The sequence below is a fragment of the Aphis gossypii genome, chromosome 1 (genome assembly GCF_020184175.1).
Source record: "Aphis gossypii isolate Hap1 chromosome 1, ASM2018417v2, whole genome shotgun sequence".
In the NCBI taxonomy this organism is placed as follows: domain Eukaryota; kingdom Metazoa; phylum Arthropoda; class Insecta; order Hemiptera; family Aphididae; genus Aphis; species Aphis gossypii.
Window position 1 is genome coordinate 43,384,901 of NC_065530.1, and position 24,092 is coordinate 43,408,992.

The window sequence follows — 24,092 nt, forward strand, 5'->3', positions numbered from 1 at the left end:
CGATATCGCGTTGAGTATGTTGGGTCAAGTCGCTGTAATTACGATACAAACAATTTTGAGCGGCAAAGGTCTATCTATATTAATTTATTAGGAATGTATTAAAATTATTAAATACAGTAAAAACCTCCCTTAACGAATACCTCTAAATAGTGATGAACATTTTCATATCATAACTATAGGAAAACCTTTGTTTTGGGGATTTCTATCCGAGTATATTTTATTACAACGAAATTTTGCACATTATTATTATGCTATATAGTCACCTATAGTTATGCGTTGTTGGAAATGGTCTTTTCATTCGGTAACTGATTTTGTTTTATAAAACATAAAAATGACATAAATAAACATAAAACATTATATTATGTGTATCGTTTATTTGATAATGTTAGTTTTTTCGTTTACCACCCCTCCCCCACCCGCCTATAAATTCCGGATAACGTTACGGGCGACCAAAAGTGTCCGGTATTTAGACGTTTCACTGTGTTTTATACTGCTACTCTATATTAGTATTTTCTAAAATTCTGTACAACGGTTGTAACGTATCGGTTTAACTAAAATTTATTATATACGAATCGCTCGGTACGACTACTCTGCTATATATAGTATAAAACTCGCGTCTCCGTCAAATTCCCCGACGGAGACCCTATTTTATTGTGTATTATATAACGCGTGTTACCCACACGTATAAAACGTCGTTCCGGATGGGAGACAGACACACGAGACACCATGTACGATAGTTGATTGTACCGCGAAAAGAGAACGGGTCCGGCCGCTCTCCTCCGCGGTCGACCGCAATCGATCATCATCTCTTGTGCGCGATGCGTTTTCGAAGAAAACTTCCGGTTAAACGTGGGCACGGGACTGCCGCCGTAAATGTGGGTACGCGTCGTCTAGGTTTGTGGTCTGAGAACGGATCGCTTAGATTTATAACAATAATATTATAATATTATGATAATAATACATTATATATTCGTAATAAATCGAAGACGTGCGGCGGCCATATTGTACATGCCTATACATATCGTATCAGAACGATAGTCGTCGTCCGTCAGCGGCCACCGGTAATTCGTTTCTGAGGTTTTTTCGATTCAATAAATCCAATTGCGGTGCGGACGACGCGTACCGTAGTCGTGGTACCTATATACTTATACCATATTTATATTATTATTACGTACGTTTAGTCCGCACGTTCCGACCAGCAGATACGAATAGATATCGCACGAGATATAATACATTATATTATTTCACTCGCGGTCGATACCCGCGCCGCGGTCACCATATCATAATATAAATATACAATAATATTATAATATATCATTATTATATTCTTTGTGTATATGTGGGCACCCGTTGCGAAAACGGCATCACATTCTGCAGACCGCAGCCGATCGGCGCACGTGTCCGCGTGTGTATATTCGCCCGGGACAAGAGAACACGCAGCACGACGAAACCTCAACGGTCAGTCGGGAAAGGATAAACGATACGGTAATGACGACGAAGATGATAGTAATAATAATAATAATAATATAATGGTTTTATTTATTTTTTTTATTTTTGTTTTTAATCATTTGAAACAATCATTTATTAACAAAGGAACAACAATAATATATTTAAAAACATTTAAATGAGTCAATTTAACAAATTTATTCACTGACGAAAAATAAATGATCGTTGTTTAGAATTGTAATTTAACTTATTTACACTTCCGATATTATAATATACAAACGAAGAATTAGGGTTTTTTTTTTTACAAAATACAGTACAAAAAACTTAAGTATAATTTTTGTCTTACACGATTACGATATATATATATGTATAATGCGTATAATATAATATATATATATAACATATATACCATAATACGCGTCTAACAACGCTTTTACTTTTAATTAATTATTACATTAATATTTAACAAATAATTCGTCCTAAAGACTCGCACAAAAAAAAAGTCGTATAAAAAACTACAAAATAATGACTTAGGGATTAAATAACAGGAACATGTTTTTTTTTTTTGTTCGACACATTAATTAAATTAATAATAATACTTATAATTATATGATTAACAACAACAAAACGATCACAACGCCTTAGAGATCATCACCCTGGCTCTATTTTTAATTTTTATAATGATGGGGGTATATTATATACATACATATATATAAATAGATAAATCGATTGAGATTAGAATACATTTCTTTTTTTTTTCAGTTGTCGAAGAGTTTTGTTTCTTATAACGACGGCGGAGAGGGAATAATAGTTATAAATGTTAGTGGGTATGGTGGAATTAGATGAGGGTGTTAGAGAAATAGATAATATATGTATATGTAGTCTAATCGTAATATTACGGCGTAAGCCAGTCATTTTCGAAGTGTGTGTGTGTGAGAGGTGTGTATACAAATTGAGAGGGTCAAAAAAAAAATGGACTGACAGATTCATCAAGAAGTCTACTTAAAAAAATATTTATATATATATAATATATATAATTTAAACAGTCTAAACTTGTGTGGCGAAAGAGTGTTGGTCTAAAATCATCGATTTCACGGCCGCTCTTTCGTACTGAAGCTGCTGGTGTATGTTTCGGTGATAATGGTGAGCTTTGACGGGTGATACCTCGCTGAAACAGAACAAACCCAAAACTTAATAAATACGTTCATCGGACGGTCTGCAGACATAATAATACAATTATTGTGTTGCAGGTACGTAATATATTAATAATATATTATGAGTAAAAGACGTGGCGGCGGTGGCGGCGACGACGTTGTGTCAAGTCACACTGTACGGCGGGCTGATATATATAAATGAAGTCCTCGACAATATAATAATATAATATTAATAATATATTATTATTATTATTACCCCGTTGTAGTTTTGCGCCTAGTCATCAACACATTCATCGTCGGATCGCGGCTATATGTACCAGTCGACAACGACGACGACGACGAATAATAATTGTGTCTATCAAACACACTTCTACATATTATTATTATACCGTATTCATATTATATATAACTGCGATATTGGGCTAGTAGTAATATAGTAGGTACACATACATTGTGTTATTATTTTGTACCTACTAACGCGCTATATCAAGACATTCCGCCGCCGCAACATTAAGACCTCACACACGTAATAATACACGACAATACAATATTGTATTCGGCCGATACAATAGATATACCCGTCGTCAGTATTATAATATAATATATAAATGTTTTATATACACACATTCGGACACCGTCACTACCGCTCCCCACCGAGAGAGACGTTTGTTAAAGCAGATACACAAAATATATAAATAATATATATATAAACGAGTAAAGTACGTTGCATTACTCGAGGTCCGGAGAACACACGCTTGTTCACGTGCGTACCTATATATAAATTATGTGCATTACGCTTTATTGTTAAACGATAACGTCATACGCGGCGAGTGTTCGACTCGCGGGAGGTTTGGGGAACTCATCGTCGAAACGTGTGTCATTACCGACCGCATGAGGTTCGTACGATTTAAACATTACACACACACATATACCTACGTACTAAAAAAATGTAGAAACATGACGAGCTTATAATATGCCCCCGAAATCGTCGTTTCGTATGGATGACAAAGAAGAAATATAAATAAGACATCATCATCATCATCGCGGTGAGAGAATAAAATAAAAAATAATAATAGAAAAAATGATTTTTTTCTCTCGGAACCGATTTAAAAATATATTTTCGCTACACACCAAAAATTTGAAGACTTAAAAGGATGCGTATGGACTTTGAGTGATATCGTCGATGAAAGCTTAATACGAAATAAATCTGCTGAATTATAGTACACTTGACTAACAACACCTCGTACCAGCCGTTCCAAAAGTATACCCGCGGGGTTTCGTACTCTGTCATTACTTATTTGCGTAAATTATGCGTTATATTATATTATATATGATGATGCTTACCTATTTGTGTTGTTGCACGCGGCCGAGTCGACCGATATGACGGATATTCTTCGGTCTAACGCGTTGATGGCGTCCTGTTCCTTGAACGACATCCTATTCTGTCGGTCGGTGTTGAGCAGTTTCTGCCGCTGCAGCGACGACGACGACTGGGCCGGCGTCAGCGACGGCTGCTGCTGATGCATCTTGTTGGGCGCGGCGAAGCACAGCGGCTCGGAGTACACGTTCTCCCGGGCAGCGGCCGGCAGCGGGTCCCACGAGTTTCTGATGACGTGCGGGTCGCCCAGCTTGGCCACGCTGTGTATGGAGTTCTGTTCGTTTTGCATTCTCGCGTTCTCGTCGGCCTTCTTCTGGTCGCGGCGCCGGCGGTTCTTCATGCACAGCACCACCGCGATGGCGGCCAGCACGGCCACCGGCACGGACACGGACAGCACGACCATCAGCACGCCGTTGACGGACGCCTGCACCATCTCGGGCTGTTCCTGGACCACGGCGGACATGTGCTTGGAGTTGTCGCCCAGCGTGGTCGGCCGCTCGTCCGTGCAGTTGGCGCCCGTGTAACCGACGGGACACTCGCACCGGAAACCGCCGTCGCTCCCGCCGCCGGTGGTCACGCACGTCCCGCCGTTGGCGCACGGCGACTGTACGCACTCGTTCACGTACCGGCTGCAGTCCTTGCCGCCGAACCCGGGCCGGCACCCGCACCGGAAGTCGTTCTTCAGGTTCTCGCACGTACCGCCGTTGGCGCACGGCTTGGCCACGCAGTAGTCCACCACGCTCTGGCACAGGTCGCCCACGTACCCGGGCACGCACTGGCACCGGTAACCGTCGGCTTGGGCCTGGCACGTTCCCCCGTTCAGGCAGGGGTTTTCTGGCAGTGGTCGGGCAGGTGACAGTGGGCCCCGGCGAACCCGGGCGCGCACTTGCACGTGTAACTGGAACTGTCTTTGCTCGGCACGCACGTCGCCCCGTTCCGGCACGGGTCCGGCTGACAGTGGTTGGTGATCTGGTGGCACGTGGGTCCGGAAAAACCGATCGGGCAATGGCACACGTACCCGTTGCCGTTGTTGTTGTTGTTGTTGTTGTAGCTACCGGTTCCGTTGTTCGTTTTAGGGGTGTTGACGCAAGTGCCGCCGTTTCCGCACGGCGAACTCGCGCAGGCCGGCTGCGTGGACGTCTCGCATCTGACGCCCTTCCATTGGCTGGGACACGAGCAGCTAGAGACGGATCCGGTTTTCTGCGGAAACAATACACAAAAAGGTTTAATATCGAGACCGGATATATTATATTATAATAATAATAATATGCGTATTTTGCTCGTTGCGGCTAGGTTAGGCAGTAAAATATTATATACTATACACCCATATACATCTGTATAGAGTGTGCAATTATTATATAAGTTATAGCTTATATTATAACTTTATTTTACTGAAGATAATACTATACAGTGACGTATAATACGTGTGATGCAACGGAAATTGAAAATTATTTAATTGTCACCCATCTCCCAAAACCGAGTTTTGGCAGATTGTGAGGTAATGCAAATGATTAGATGCTCACCTTGCACGTGCCGCCGTTGAGACACGTCAGTCCTGTGGAACAGTCCATTCCCGGTTTGTTGGTCAGTCCCAAGTCGACGTTGCACTCGGGCCCAGAATATCCGGGGGCACACGAGCATGTGTACAGTCCCTGTCCCGTGTTGAAGCACGTGCCGCCGTTCTTGCACGGCGCGTGGTTGGTGCAGTAGTTCAAGTCCTGGTTGCAAAACATGCCACCCCATCCTTCTTTGCACAGGCACTGCCACGGTTTTTGGCAATAGCCATTCACGCAACCCGGATATATTTGACACTGGTCACATCTGGCTCCAGTCCAGCCCGCGTGACATCTGCGAAGGAGAAGAGAAAAAACACGAGTTTTTAGCAATTGTCGTTGTTTTTGATGCTGGTTGTGAAGGTACCAATCGAAGTTTAGTGGACTATAGGCGAGGGCGGTGGTGGTGGTGGCTAGATGAAGGTTCGCGATGAGAGGGGATGGGGCAGGGGAGTTCGAGAGAGACGCGGAGGAAATAACGTTTAAATATTATATATTCTCTGCGCGCTGATTGAATCAGATAAATAGCCGCAGCACGATCGATCCATAAATAAACAACAGGAACGATAGTGTATATATATGACGATGACGGTGACCGGTTATGTGGGAGAGGTGCTGGGGTTAAGGTCGTCGGATATATGGATGGCCGTGAACCAGTCGGAGACTTTTAATTACCGACTCGAAAAAAAAAGAATACTAATATATATGTGTGTATATGCACGTATAAAATGGAAAAACGACGGCATATAAAGAAGACTTATGGACTCGTATGTTTATATTATATTATATAAAAGGTTTGCAGTAGGTATATTATATACATAGAATATTATACTCACTGGCAGGTTCCTGGAGTCATGCACGTTCCTTTTTTCTCGTCGCAGCCAGGTGCGCAGATCGCTGTAAAAAAATAAAATAAAAAAATAAATAAAAATTTAATTCAAAATTCAAAACGCTTAAAAAAAATTTTCCACACACATTATATTCAATAATGCTCGGTGCATTACGCGTTGTGTAAAGCGGCCGTGTATATATGTATTACGTTTGCATCGGGAGCTTTATATTCAATTTTTTTTTTTTTTTTACCCCGAGCCGGGAGTGGCGAAACCGGAACCCGGCAGATGTTGTCCGACTCGACGAGGGGCTCGCGCGGATGGTTTTTCGGCGTGTGTGCAGTTAAATACGCACTGCCGTTGCACAGAGAGCAGGGGGACAAGTGGTCGCCAAGCGCGTTTTGCAGCTGCCACCCCGGGGCCAATGGGTTTTTGTTGTTATGTCAGAACTCATGTATATATATACATACACTGCACACCACCCCGTATATGTGTGTGTGTGTGTATGTGCAGCGGACACTATTGTTCCCCGCTGGGAAAACGCGGGGCGGCCAACACGCGATAAATCGCGGCCGAGAGGAAAATTAAAATAATATATACGAGGAGGTACCTTTATAATATACTGTGATGTAAATATTAAAATGATGTATTATAACGTACGAATATGTATAAAGCGAAATAGGTAGTGATGATATGGTGATATTGCGACGACGATTGCGGGCATATATAAGCAGCCAAGAATGTTATGGCGGGGGATACCGCGCGCCCGCGTCCGAGAGACTTAATGCGATTTTCGTGACCGGTCGGCAAGAATTTTTATACATGAATAATATAATACATATATATATATATCTGTTTGCTGATCTTGTTTCCAAACGTTATGAATGGCGACAAATTGCACGGGTTGTGAAACGTAATTACTCTCTTGTGGGATCCGCCGCCGCGCGATCGCGGGAGAGAAATACAATAATATATAATATAAATGCACATTATTATATATATATAAATAAATAAATAAAACGAGGAAGGAATCGGAGATGTATGGAGAGAGAGAGAGAAGGATAAAAAAAAAACAAAAACCGGTAACTGGATATATACACAGAAACAATGGCGTTTAATAATCGTTCGTATAAACGTTTCTGGTGGTCGACGGCGGAGGAGCGATCGGGACCGACTCGGCGGCGGGTAACCGATACCCACCGTGTAATTACAGGCTATCTCTTCGGCTCGTCTGCGTGTGTGTGTATATGATTATTGTGTCACCGGTTATAAGAGAACTCGTGTGCGGCGGCGGCGGCGGTAGCCCCAGTGGTCGGAAACTTTCCGTTCGTCAGTCAACTGTGCGGAATAAAATTAAATATTTTCCGCTCAAAAACCACAAAAACGACGACGGTCGAATCAATCGGCGGAACGATCCGATTATAAAGACGCGGTCGGAAACGATGATGACAATAATATATTATTATCATAGTCGTCTCCGCCGCCGCCGCCGCTACCGTCTGTCCGCGGGATCGAGAAAAAGTCGTAAAACGCGACCGAAATTCGCTCGTAAAAACTAGCCGTTCGCCTCGTCATCGCCGCTCCCCCTCTATACCACCATCGCTGACTCCTATACCGAATATGTAATTATTGTCGTCGTAGTCGTCGTCGTCGGCCGTGATTTATTAACGTCGCACATAAATAATACATTTTTTCCTATATATGTAATATATAATATTAATAACGTATTCCACGCGTACGCATTATAAGAAAAAAAAACTGTCGCGCGCGATGTGAGTCATGTGCTCGTACGGTATTTTTTTATTATTATTATTATTATTATTATTCGTGTGTAAAACAAAAGGAGCATAATATATAAAGAGATTGTGATCGGCGGCGGCGGCGTCGAGGTATGTATGCCGGTCGGTCGCGGCCACGGTCGCCCGTTTGAGAACCACTGAGCGCATAACAACCTGACAGGCACACACGGCGCGCGAGAGAAGCCCATAGCTATGGAACGAACGTTACCGTGGGAACCTGGAGGACTACCGGAGCGGCGGCGTGTCCGAGAGACGGAACCACCACTGCCCGTGCACAAAAGGACTGGCAAGGCAACGACGGCGGCAGCGGCGGCGGCGGCGACTACTACTACTACTACTACTACTACTACTACTACTACTACTACTATTAATATTACTACTACTGCCGAGACGACGACGAGAATCCGCGCGACGGAAGGTTGACCGGCGGACCGACGGCGGCGGCCCGTCGCCCGTCCGGCGATGGACGGGACGACTATACGTACAACACCACTCATCATCATCATCATCATCATCGGATACCGATAAATTATACATAATACATATAAAACGCTATCACTATCACTACTGCACGGTACGGTTAATTTTACAATTTTCCTCCTTCTCCTCCTCCTACTTCGTAATACCATTATTATTATTATTACTATTATCGCGGTCATCGACGAGCGGGGTACAACCTATTATCTCGTTATTATTATTATTATCATCGTCGGACACACGTATTAAAACGCATATTATTATAAATATATAAAGATTGGTGGTGCGGTGTTAGAAGGCAAAACAATGAAATCGCGTCCACGCTGCAATCATAATGTAATACGTTTTCCCCTTTTATTATTCATTTTAATTAGTTACTCCCCGAAAAAAAAAAAATTTAATTTCGAAACGAAAAATGCGCCGCCCGTATACCTTATATACCTAATCGTCGTCGTCCTAGGAGGGTATACACGACCGACGAAAACACGCCTCCGTCTGTGCCTATAGAACCCGACGCTCGTCGTAATAACAACATTAAAATAATTTAAACGCGCGATCGCGAGCGCGCACACAAACGCCGAGTGTGTTAACGACGCGAGTTATATGAGTCTATAAGGATGGGCCGAATTGTCTAGAATTGTTTCAACTCCCGAACGTTAAATGTACGTGTTATTTGTTAATTCATCCGTTTTAATTTTCAACAAAAATGTACTATTCGAGACCTCTAGAACCCATTCCCGTATATAGCTAATATCAAAATATATATAATACACAATAATAAATACACACCTTTGCTGCAATAGCTGCCCGTCCAACCCGGCATGCATATCATGTCACCGTCGTCCGAGCATAGGTAATGGCCGAAGTTGTCATCTCTGGGCCGGCAGAATTTGGCGCACCCGTCGCCGTGATAGTTATCCTCGCATCGGACCCTGTGCTCGTACACGAGTCGCGAACGGACGCCGCCGGTTGACCCGACGTACTCCTGTTGTACCCATCCGTCGCTGAGTTTCAGAAACCGTTGGTCCGTGATCCGAGTGATCAAGGCAGAACCGTTGGTCGTTCCTGCAGAGAAATAAAAATAAAGCATAAATAAAACTGCATAACAATGAAAAGAAAACGAATAATAATAAATTTGCAGGACTGAGATTATGACGTAATATAATTTTTTCTACTGCGTCTTAAACCGTTGCACTGAAGTCTGAAAGTGGGAAACGTGTACATGTAAAACTGCTGCAGTTTTAGAGGATTCTAATACATTTATTGTGCATTTTTTTTACTGTTTAGGGAATTTTACAAGATTAATTTTCGAAGTGAACGCAATTAATTGTAATACGAAATGTATTAGCAATGCATTATTTTATAACTTTTTTTTTATATGCATTTTTTGCGATTTTTTAGTGTATTAAAATCTCAGACCTAATAATAATAATAATAAATAAAAATATGTACAATAAAACAATGTGTCGTGTGTAAAAAGTATTCGGTTCTCATATATATGTGCGAGCGAGCTCGTGTGTGTGTGTATGTGTACACGACGAACAGGAGGAGGCGCCGGCGGACGAACGCGGCAGACACGTCGGCAGAGGCACCGTGGGAGAATAAGACGGTCACCCACCGCCCAACAATTGGTCACACACACACACACATACACGCGCGCGCATAATACTTACACACGCACACACACCGTATGAATGCTACGTGCCTACCGTTTTCTTCGGCCGTTTCTAACGTCCGAATAAAATGGAATAATAATAATAATAATAATAAAGAGCCAATACAGCACAAACAACAAAGTGATTTCGATTCTCCAATAAGCCACGAGGCGGCGGCTTCGGCTACGGGTATTATATATTTATATTAATAATAATGGAAATATTTCGAAAATGACGTGTTTTAGGTGTCATCACCGAGCGCAGCATCCTCGACGACGACGTTTTATTTTCGGTACCTACATAAACGTTTCCGGGCGCCCGGAATTCCTATTATTTTCAACGATTTCCGTATATATTTCCGTGACGAGATTATTTCTGGACCCGTCGTATTTTATATCTCGCGGGGATGAGACACCCGCGGGGCCCGTGGCTTGGCTCGAGATCAAAACGGGAAAACAAAAAAAAAAAAACGAACCCGAGAAACGACGAAATAAAAGGTCTATTATAAAATACGCGCATATATCTGAAAAGGGGTGGCGGGGGAGGGAATTACGAGGAGGCGGCTTCTCGGCGGATGCTGCAACAGCAGCAGCGGGGAGAGAAAGAAAAGAATTCCCGTCGACGACGTCTGGTCCGGATTTTATTCTACGACAAAAGCGTTGAAATTTATGCGCTTCGCGATTACCCTGCCGCCGCCGTAGCGAAGAATACGACATGCATTTTTTTCTTCTTTTTTTTTTTTTTTGTCCAACAGGCACACACAAATCACACAAAAGAACACGGGAACGCGCGCGCCTATATATATTTATACATTATACGCATACGCGAGATGAATTTTAAGAATAATTGTGTATATACGCCACCACCCTTTTCGATTTCGTCCGACGGCGTTCGCCGTTTCGCGAGCCAAACGATTTCTTCCCATGATTTAGTCGCACCAAAAAATCCGAAGAATTATTATATTATACACACACACACACACACACACACACAACTCTATTCGAGACGAATGCAACGTACCTATATACCGGGGACGGAGCCAACGCATACACGCGCAACCTCCCCTCCCCCCACCTACAAACGTCCGGAGTTTTTATTTTTTCGTTTACCGCCGCTATATAGCAAACAAAGATAAATAAACAACACTGCAGCAGTATATATAATAATATAAAATTATGTAATAATAATAATATATTACTCAATCGTAAAAAAATTTAAACATTAACGCTTTTTTTCCAGAATAAATATTGATGCACAAACAGACACCACCATCACCATACGGATCTTATCAAGACGCACGACGATGTCGATAAGTCACTTTGGAGAGGCGGCGTTTGAGTCACCACTAGAGTAGAACACGATATTTTTATTATTATTATTATATATATATAAACGATAAAATGTGTTTTCACATATGTGCCGTATACTATACATGACGACGACGACGACGTATATTAGTATTATTATTATTGTGCCGGCCGTCGTTAATATAAAACAGCCGAGCCGAACCGGAAATAAGAGTAGGTAATTAAGACATTTAAATTCACAAGAGTAGTTTGTGTCAAATCTTTGTCGTCGTCGTGCAGTGCCAGCGCGCTTACGGACTTGTCGATTTAATGTCGTGTTTTTATGAATGGAACACGGCGGTCCAAGGTCGCGAATGGCCGCGATTTTACTATAATATATACGCGTATAATATACTATACGTATAGGTATATAAATGTGCGCGCGTACGACTCGTGGGAAAACGGATACACCGAACAGGTGTTGTTTGTGACTTGTACAGAAGGGTAGGACACATATATTTCGAGGGCGTGCAGAGTGTATAGGGTTTCTGGGTATATATGCAGCACATACACCCACACACACACAGCACAGACGACCCTACTGACTCAGAAACATAATATTTTTTTCCGACATTTACCTACGACGCATAATAATAATAATAATATTATGTATACGATCGTATAAGAGATCACACGCGACCGAGCGCGCACCAGATAATCGTAAAAATAAGACGTAATACGTGGGTAGGTAGTGTTATGTTCGGTACCTAAAGCAAACCGATTCGTTATCGTTAAAAGTATAATATAATATGTACCTGAATTTCTCGCCGACGACGGTTCATGCCACGCTTCCACAATGAGTGAGAACGTACCCTGTAAATAAACAAAAAAACAAAATTTAACGTTAAGTTTTAAAACGAAAAATTGTATATGACTTTATATTATTATATAAATAATTATTTTGGCATATTAATATGCACTAGCGCTTAAACTTTAAACCAAGTGGTAAACGTCATATTATTATAGTTATAGCGTGACGCGTGAGTATTTAACAATATTGTACCTATAGTATCATTATTATTATCACGAAATACCATCGTGGTAGGCAGCTTCGATTATAAATCGATACCAGAGTAAATTATGCAAAAAAAAAAAAAATAAAAGTTAAAAGAAACCCAATAACTATTTACGTTGCCTATAGGATAGCCCGTATGCAATACCTAACATTGTTTGTGCATCTAGTTTCAAGATCGTGTAAACTGTTGACGGAGTACAATCGTCGTCGGTTTGGATTGTACCGCGCACCATAGCAGACGACCATAAAAAAATAATAATAATGATGATATAACGATAGTATATAATATTATATAGTGGGCTTATTTGAAGTAGTAGTATACATATATAGTATTGAAATAACTATTGTGATTCTCCGAGGTTTGTTTCGGGACAATAAAAATAACGAAGAAAACCTATCCTTTCTCACATATTATTATCATTATTATTATTATTATATACAGAGAGAGGTGCATTGACAAGCAGCAGTCTGCAGGTAAAGGAGATCCTAATAATAATAATTCCAATAATGAAAAGATCGATTAATTTTTATTCGTCCGTACAACACACGCCCATCGAGCGCAGCCGCAATTATTTTAACAATCGGATACCCTCTAATTGCCAGTCGTGTGACAGGTAATCTCGAAATATTTCCGAACCAATTAAAATATCCACCTGTATTATAGTTGTAGACGATGATGACTTTCAAAGGAGGAACGGAAAAAAAAGTAGCGCCAACAGACTGACTGACACACACACACACACACACACACACCACACCAGAGAGAGAGAAAGAGAAATATAGTAAGGCACTCGAACTCGTTTTCCGTGTGTACTATATTATTATTTATTATTATTATTATGATCGAATAGAAACGAGCAGTGGCAAGTATCTGAATTCGTGCCATATGGGAGTTGAAGCGCAATAAGCCTATCGATTTTTGTCTATATAGTATATATATTATATATTATTACATTATAACAAATAATGCACCCCTTCCGGTTTCTACAACTCCCCGTGGAAATCGGTCAGCTTCCACCACCCGAACACCAAATGGACCGCAATGCCGCAGTGTATTATTTCCCCAGTGGGATGACATGCATGAGTCACATTGCTGCAGCAGCAGTTAATCCTCTCTCTCGCAAAGCTCTCGAACTTTAAGCGGATAACTATTATATACATGTCGAATTGTTTAATCGAACGAAAAATCGTGATTTTAACAAGTAGGCGTTCCATCCAAGGAGAGCTACTAATTTTCTAGCACGAAATAAAACCAGTTTTAATCAATAGTGCGTGATAAGATCTAATTAAAAAATCAAACATATATATAAAAATAAATAAAATAAAAAAATAATAAAACGGGAGCGATTTTAACATAACATACAATATTCGAAACTGGTATTTATGACATCGAATGTACAGAGAAATACACGAATGGCGGCTGAGTTCCCAGTGTGTTTATCGTGTATTCTACCTATATATAATAGACGTCCGAAGAATATTACGAGAACAGGGAAAAAAAACTCCCATAATTTCTACTGTTCCTGACAGGTTTTGATTTCACACTCCCTGGGTATCTGCGCCGCACCAAATCGCACGGGCACATTATTATTATAATATTATGTACGCGCCTCGTAAAGGGTTTTTTTCTCCCGCCCGTTGTTAGCATTTTTGAAGGTTAAGGTCTCTCCCCGGGACGTAACGGTAAAACGGTCCGCAGCCGCGCCGGGGAGGATTTATTATCTCCGATTCCGCTACCCCTAAACGCGCACATAATACGTTAAATACGTATAGGTATAGGACGGGGTGTGGCGCACAAAAGAAAGGCTTCTGGAAAAAACATATAACATACAAACACGCGACGGTACAATAAGATAATATATCTATTGCAGTAATCCAGCGTGATGAACCCCGACGTCGAATGCCTACCTAGTCATATACCGGAGCAGGTCAACCCTTTTGTTGGAAAACAAGACAAGACAATCTCTGGAATATTTATGCGTGCATATCCTATAAAATAGTATGTAGTGTATGTGTGTGTGTGTCATGTGTGTGCGGGCGCTTACAATACGCACGGTATGTGTGCATACGTACATCCCATTTATCTTATCCCTCCGGAATAATATAATATTATAGGTTTCCTGTGGCGAGACGAAGGAGGAAGCGAACGACGATAATATTATAGCACAAGACTGTCGCCGCCGCCTCCTCTTCCTCGTTCCGTATGATATTATTATTGTGTTTGTGCGCGGAAACGTCGTGTACGTGCGTACACGTATTATACACACAAATAATACACGTAACTCAACAATACGCTGGAGCAACGAGATACAGACGCTATGAGGGGTAGGGTTAGGATTTCAATGTTCGTTGCTTTTTCTTTTTCTAATGGTAACCGACGTATGATAATCGTATTTTTGGTACAAATTTATCTCACGTCTTGTCAAATAGTCTAATTTAGTTTTTGAAATCGTCTACATACATTTAAACTAAAAAATGCTATATCAAAAATCGGACGAAATTTTGTTGTATTATATTCCCCAGTCAACGCAAAATATTTGAATTTATCGAGTCTTGTACTTTAAATACCGTACAACTAATAAAATCGATACACCCCGACAGGCCAATCAACTTAGATACTTAATATACGTTATTAATGCAATCACTAAATAAAAATAAACCAAATATAATATCATCAAACCAATGTATCGCCAAATTACGATGATAAATATTAAAAAGATTTATTTCAATGAAGAATACTTGTTAAATTTTAAAAACTCTGTATAACTATAATAATATGTTTATTTATACTATAGTTTTATTTATCGCATTTTACAAGTGCATACTTATTAAACATTTTAGGGCATTACTACAATTTCTACATTGTTATGAATACAATAAGTGGTATATTCTTACCGGCCATGTAAAATTGAAATGAAACGCTATTGGCGTGGCGTTGGCAGGCAGCGTTAAGCTGTTCTCGCCGAGCACGGGAGTGACGACATCACCAAACGTGCACGTGGAGTTGACGTTTATGTTGGTCTCGTAGTGTTTCAGGCATGCCCGGAACTTTGTCCGGCACGGCGTTCCGCATACGCCACCGCAGCACAGACCTGAAGCTTCTCGGCCCAATTCATTGCTGAATGATTTTATCCGCAGCTCGAACACACCATTGCAACTCACCTATATATTAACAACACAAACGTTTCATTAAATTCTATTAGCATACTACTTATTTATTTATTTTTCTAAACAACATACATATCGTCACGCGAAAATACGCGACTACCGTACGAAAACGAATGCGTATACGGTTATAATAATAATAATAGGTATGTGTCACACTGTCACACACATTATATTTATGCGGTGTATATACCACAGCGGAGGAGAACTAGCTATCGTTTTTCACAATCGACGAGTGACGACGACGACGTTAACGCCCAACGGGTAAAACGGAATACGCGCGTCCAACAATATTATAATAATAATGTCGGCATAATAATAATGCGAGAAAAACGCGTACTCGGCCCACGTCGTTATATATTATGCGCGCAACGAGCTTGGCGGCAGAGATACGACGCGCGTCGACAGGTGGTGGTGACGTTGACGAGAAGACATAAAGGTCGTCTCTGCTCAAAGGACGGCCGCGGCGGCACGGGCCAAAACAATGGGTGAAAGCGCGCTCCTAAATTGGAATGTCCTGTGCACCACGTACGCGTGTGGCCCGAGGATATCAATATAACGATGGTGACAGTGACGGTGACGAGGGTCGCCTGCTGAGAAAGACCCGCGAAGAGTAACTCAAAGGTCGCACATGTACAGTGACAACGGTTCCGGAATTTTTTTTTATTTAGAAAAGATGATTTTTAATTTTTTTGTTCAGTAAAATAATAAACCACAATAGAACTACACATAAAGCAATAGACCGGCACTTGGCAGCAGAGAAAGAGAGGTCCGGGATTCAACGTTTTCGAAAAAAAGACGGCTTAAATACTTAGAACCCGTCACAAATAACAATAATAAATTATTAGCACTACGAAAGAAGCCACGAATCTCGATGGGCGTTTCGGAAGCAGAAAAGTTGCCGATCGAAATCCCCGACGGGCAACGGCCGATTGAATATTAATATCGTGTATATGATAATATTATAGTATGAAGTGGCGTTCTAAGAAAACGCGAATCGTCCGAGAACACGCGAAATTTATTTCTCCTAGTCGGCGTGAAACTACAGCTCTACACACATAGAACACTGAGCCTTTGTCGACCTTAATACATATGTAGGTGAAAAAAATTGTCGTCGACGCGCGTGATGATAATATACCGCGGTGGCGGCGGCGCTATCTCGGCGGTTACCATACTTTTATTACGTGCCGAGTATTATATTATTATTGTCGTGTAGACTCGCACATAATATATGTATAGATACGTGCGTGCGTGTCCTGTACGAAGCGCATTTCTACGATATACGATCTCACATACGTACACGCCACACAATAATATGAGGCCGGTTGGAAAACGCGACGACGGCAGTAGTAGGGTACGCATTTTTCTGGTTTTGATCGTTTTATATTATTATAGAGAGGTGTGTGTGCGCAAACGACGACGCGTAATCGTAATTTATTGGGCATAATATCGTATACGTTTTATTATTGCCATTATATTATTTTTATTATAATTATTACTATTATGTTAGAGTTGGACCAGAAAACCAGAAATTCCCGTGCTGCAGATCACGGCGCTGGGCGGTGGTATATATATAGCAACCACCTCTAAATGGGTTCGGGTAATTAACCGCATAACAAATCATACACGTTTTACGACATTGTATATAGGTATATACCGTTATGAAGAAAGAGTATTTGTCGATTTTATTTTATTTTTCTGATGTGTTTTTTTAATTAATTAATGGATCTAAAGCGCGAAACCAATACACATCGTGTATAGGATACTTACTATACGCCACGGCGGCTCGATTGAATCGTTAATAATAATTATCATAAAAAACCGATCGATTGTCAGACGTCGAGCGCAAGGTAAGTTACACATATATAATAATATAAAAGTATACGATTTACTCGTTGTTATTAATATTTTACATCACAATTTTCTACGAGGTGTACGAATGGCCTACATAGCACCACGCCGCGGCCACGGTACGATATTATTACTTATATTGTCGCTATAATACTATACAGTCGCAGTTGATTCTTGACATCATCGTTATTTATTTGATTTCCCCGACAAATTTCATCGCGCCCCCAATGTGTTTTATTTCATTTTCGTCCGTACCTATATATAATATTATTATAATCGTCGCCGTTCTCTAAATTCTGTATGATGACACGCGTCTTATTCAGCCGACAACGTCATGACATAGGTTAAAGACGCGCGAGTGTGTTACTGCATTTTATAAAAGTCATTCATTCCAAACAAAAAAAAAAAAAAAAAACAATAATAACCAATGACTCGACACGTTTAAAGTTTCTTTTTATTTATTTATTTTTTTTCTAATAAAGTTAGGTAATGCGCTCATTGTTAGAGCCACTCGTGTTTGTAAATATACCGAAATACGGTTTTTTTTTTTTATTCCATACACACAACACCGCCGTCTTTTCGATTCGCGTTTTGCAACAACCGCGCGGCAGGGCCAACAACACAACGAGAGTACGATCTAAACGTCATGGTGGCCTGTCGACATTATCATTTAACGATGACCATTATTCCGCCGCCCCCACATCCCGGTTTTCCCAGAAGCAGCACATAATCCCGATTTTCAGAAAACGTACAAGTGTACACAGTTGCGTGCCCGAAGCACAGATTCTATAATATACTATTACTATATTAAATCAGCAACTATGAATAAAACGAATACGAAGTAATAACTATTGAAGCTCGCCCGCCGTTTTTAGTAGGAACGTTTTTTATCGATATAAATATTGCAAGCCATCAAGATGAATTATTGAAATACAAATGCCAAATTTTCCAGCTGAGAAACGAGTTGTTTATCTAGAGTCGTGCAGAAGTCCGTGGTCCAAACAAAACGTTAGATACCAATGCCAATGCGATTAGTTATTGAAAATGAAAATGTATAACGATAAAATATTTTTTGGTTGATAATCATGTTTCAATAACACATTATAGGCTTGTAGCTCTCACTTCGGGCGCATTTCATTGTCGATGGGTAAGGCCCATTCATTTCTCTATTATCCGTGCACACCACGCGAAATGAGCTTATCTGCAACGGCTATGCTGATTAGGTCCGAATGCATTACAAAACCAATAAGCCGACGTCCAAGCGATGGTCACGACGACGATACATCACAAATGAACCGTTTAACCGTACGGCGTGCGATGACGGGGGGGGGGGGCGAAAAATCTAATCAGCGGGCAGGTAATCTCGTCTCCCTTCACCCCCACACCGTGCGACGATAACGACGGTTCCGAGAAGAGACGGAATTACTTACGTCGAGTACTCGAACATAATAATAATATCCGACGACGACATCGTTATCACGAGCCAAACAATGTAATATTATTAATAATAACGGTTATACTATTATTATTATTATTATTATTATTATAATAATAAAATTATAAACAGAAAATAAAAACGTATTCCAACTCCGCAGTCTCCGGCTGGCCGGTCAGCCACCACGGATAGAACATACTCAATATTATTATAATGGGACCGCAGTGCCGGCGACGACGGACTTTATAGGGTTATATTATTATTATTATAAACACTCTAGCGCGTAAAATCATCGAAAAAGCGATTATTATAAAAAAATAAAAAACTATCATAATATTATATATATACACCAACACTACTCATATACACACGCGTATCACTTCGGTTATGACGATAGTAATATGTATATATGTATAATATTATGTGGACGGGGAGAGATATAAATAAAACGGAACGACGAGGCGACGATGAGGTGGAGAGTAAGTACGCGGAGCGCGTGGGGAACGCGAGACCGTATATATGTCAGCGGACCGTCTTATTATTAAAAACCGGGTTATGGGCATCTTTGTTTAATTATATTATTTTACACCGACCGTTGTCGGGTTGACGTTGAACAGGAGGATTTAAACGAGAACGGCCGTCCGCGGCTAGACGAGACGAAAGGAATTCGTAAGTATTATACTTGATAATAATATACACATAGTATCAATTATTAATCGTTGTTGTGACGACGACGATGCTTTTGAGACGGGCGAGCGTTACGATATTACTCTATTATCGGGACGTCGTCGCTTGTTTACCGCACCGCAATGGACGACGGTCGGCTCGGTGGACGGAAAAGAGTTTTTGGCAAACCTACACATATCGTTCGTCGTATAAAACTACATAATACCTTCCGCCACTAAGGTTGACAGCGAGTCGCGGGACGAGGAAAAATAATAGTGTTATAACAAGCACGGCCGACGAGATTTCGTGCGATTTATTTTCGTCACTCGACGACAACGATACTATTGTGATAATAACGTTGTTGTGGGCGGAAGAGGGGGCACGACCCTCGTCGACAAAGAAGAAGATGACGACGACGACAACAACAATCTTTCGGTGTGGTCCCCGTGGGAATATAATAATAATAACGAAGATGCCAAAAAAAAAAAAAAAAAAATGTGCACAATAAGACGGTTTGCAATGTATTATAATAATAATAATAATAATAATAATGATATGTATAATTTTCTACTCACGTTTGTGACGACAAATGTGATGATGCATACGATGCAATACAGACACCACCGGTACCGCATGGTCGTCGTCGTCGCACAACGCACTGATAACAACGGACGCGACACTTGTGTGCGCGAAAATGATATTTCGTTATATTCTCGGAACACGCGGCGAATATCCCGCCGACTTAGACGTTGTCCGGAACGCGAGTACGTGGAACGCAACGCATCGCTGAGAACAAACACTTTCGCGAAATGCAGTGATGACGGCGGCACACGATCGATTATTATTATTTATATTATTGGTTATGATAATATTATAACCACGACGATTAACGTATTGACGGCAAACACCCGTAGACGATAAAACGCACTTTTAAACGAGCAATATTATATTTTAGGTATAAAATTATTAATTATAATTACACAGCACGATTAACGGACGAGATAATAAATATATGATATAATAATTCATGTGCACACAAACCGTATAAAATAGTGAAAAATATTTTTATTTTTTCAATTGTAATAATTTACGTTATGAATGTTATATTTTATTAATATACAATGTAATAAAAATGATAATCGTGTCGTCGGTGAAAAAAACTGCGATAACGCGAACCACTGAGACACGGGCGCGGAGCAGTAAGAGAGACGCGCGAGCGCTATCGAACGGTCGCGGATCGACGACAGTGGCGGACTGACGACGTGACGGATACGAATATTATACGATACCGGCCGCGTCGTCCGACCCGGAGGATACGTTCTTGCGGCGGCGGCGGCGGCGGCGGCTGCGGTGCCCGTGCGTGAGCGTGTTTCCAGTCTGCCGCCAGGTGTCGGCACCGTACGCCCATCCCCCCCGGGCACCAGGTGACACACGCCGCTGATCGCACGGTAGTCACCCCTCTCTCGTCGCGGGGTGGTTGCGCTGCGTTTGGGGCTTATACGTTATTATTATTATACCTACAATAAGTTTTTTTTACGATTATTACTATTATTATTTTCACAATCGCTCCCCCCCACGACTACACAACTACCACCGCCGAAACAGAGACGTACCTAATGTATTTATACGCACTGATATCGTGATGGTCCAAACGACGTATATATATATATAAATTATTGTATTATTATACGTTATCCGTGTGCACTATTCGAACATATAGTTCTGAATAAAAAACAAAAATAGGTATACGCTTTGACACCGGAGTCGGGAAAACAATTAAATCAAAACGTTTATTATTACTACAATTTCACTAAACTCTTGCAGAATTTTTTATACCATTTAACGAGTGTCCTATAACTTACTTATATACACCGACTTCTTTTTTTTCAAATTGGAATCAACACTTTTTATTAATTGTTAAATGGTTGAGTTTTTGGAAAATGTTGAAGTATCAATGGGAGTAGTTTTTGAGTTATTTGACTTTGCACAATGACTGCTGAAAGCAATAGTTCATAATATGGAAATGGATTGGAGATTGGAAAATGTAAGATTATGAAGGCTATGATGATAATTACATATAATTTTTACTTATTAAAATTAATCCATCAAAATTTTATAATTTGTAAGGACTGTCCGAATATGATGAATCAGTTTTATTTTTATATTTAATTAATTTATAAACAATTATTCATAATTTTGATTTAAGTACAACAACATTTTCAAAAAATCATATTCACATTTTATATACAGTGGTAAGATTTGGAAAAAAAACAATTTGTATTACCAATTGCCATATGACCTTAACGGGTATGAAAAATCTAAAGGATTCAAAATATGATATTCAACTACAAATACTTAAAAATTCCAGAAATTAAAATTTGAATAAAATCATTATTAAACCAAATATGGGGTTGAATATGCTCGGTAAGTCATTCTGTATAATATACAATATACATGCAATGCACGGATAATAAAATTGTCTTGTGTGCGCGCATTCTATTAAATCCGTCGTACACGAATTTACTCCTGTACTAGCCGTTAATATAATAATAAATGTATTATAAACCTACATACTTTCAAATTATCGATATCATAAATAAATTTAAAACCAATAAAACCGAAATGTTCAATTAATCGGATCTACAAATCTATATTATAATCTCAGAACACACGTAGGTATGTTGACTGCAATCGTAAGTCCAAACTTATTATTTTGTTTTACAGTGAAAGAAACTTTTATAGTGTTTATAAGTTTATAATTTTTTCTCTAGAATCAGATTCTTATTTACAGTAAATATCATTATTATTAATTTTTTTTATGACATAAAATGCGTTACATGCAATGCACAGCTATTATAGTTGCATTGTTTATTAATATCATTACTGTATTTAGTGGTCTGCTGTGGACCTGTTGTTTCATCGAAAAAATTGAGACCACGATACGATTTTTTCCATCAAACGCGCCACGATTTGAATGTTAAATTACTACCGTGTTTGCGTGCCTACAAAAAATTCGCATGGAACGTTTAAAAATGCAATTCCCGTATTCGTCGGATACGATATGTTGTAATCGTGTTATTGTTAACAGTGTGCTATATATTATAATATTATTTTGCTAGCGAGTCGCGTCGTCGGTCTCTTAGAAAATTATTCGGAAATAAAAAAGTCGTTTTTTGCCATGGTGTCGTGTTTATTGTGTGAAGACTTGTGGGTGATAGATTTGCGTATTGCAGTATTAAGTAAATATCAATTTTTTTACTATTCTGAAATTATAGCCAATTCAAATTATTTAAAAATTTGTTTTTGTAGTACAGAATTTCTGATTGGTGACATAACCATTACAGATAATAAGAATATTTATTTTTTTTTGTTTAGAAAATGTGGTAAGAGAATGGTATGAACGGATTATGAGATATTTTACCATGACTATGTGGGTTTCAGTATTTATTAGTTACTATGTTAATAATAGACATAAAATAGATATATTGAATGTCAAAAATGAAATTGATGAAAATTATAATTTGTTGTTCTGTGTTAATAACTTATAACTGAGGGTCATGCTCCACATGTTTTCACTCAACATATTAGAGTAGGTACTATAGTAATCTTACCTCCAAAAAATGAATTATTTGAGTCTATACTACACCTATGTTGTACCTATACTATCTATCAATTTTCAGTAGTCTGTGCGGTCATAACGTACAAGACATTTTACGTTGACGTGATATTAAATATATAAAGACTAGTAGGTACAAGGTATATACCTAGTATATAGTTTCACAACATTCGTTTATTATTATTTTAAATTCTGAGTGGAGTGATGAATGTATTGGTTTTATACGATAGTCAATGATGTGTGTTTTTCATTCAATATTGCTATGAAAAATTATACAAAACGCCAACAGTTGCTTTCAGATTTATTGTATTTCATAAACTTTTTTATATTTATTATTATACGTAAATGATGTATTGTATAATTTATTCCAAAAATTAACATTTTTATTTCTCCAAATATTTAAACGATAAATAGTTTACATTATTTATCATTGATTCACCTATTTATGCAGTTTGATTTTATTGCAGGCTATTAAACATATTATATACAATATATGTGTCTAATTTAATGAGTATTATATATAGTCTTTAATATCAAACTATGAATGAAATTTTTTTGTTTTCCTTTAAAAACTTAAAAGGAAGAAATAGATTTTTTTATTATCATATAGTACCTAGAACTATTATGATGTACTAACCAATAATAAACGGATTAAAAACATTATCTAAACGAACTAAATATAATATATTATGTAATAATACTATTT

The 24,092-nt window shown here is 39.5% G+C and overlaps 1 protein-coding gene across 1 annotated transcript; it reads right to left on the reverse strand.

Annotated features, from left to right (window-relative positions):
- Nucleotides 1–1,527: 1,527 nt before the first annotated feature.
- LOC114129086 (neurogenic locus protein delta) lies at nucleotides 1,528–21,045 on the reverse strand. Its single transcript, XM_050202114.1, is given in 9 exon segments — nucleotides 1,528–2,614; nucleotides 3,945–4,806; nucleotides 4,809–5,178; nucleotides 5,502–5,826; nucleotides 6,368–6,428; nucleotides 9,427–9,702; nucleotides 12,394–12,451; nucleotides 15,549–15,815; nucleotides 20,346–21,045. Coding segments are annotated over 9 exon segments (2,400 nt in total). The 5' UTR covers nucleotides 20,406–21,045; the 3' UTR covers nucleotides 1,528–2,493.
- Nucleotides 21,046–24,092: the final 3,047 nt, after the last annotated feature.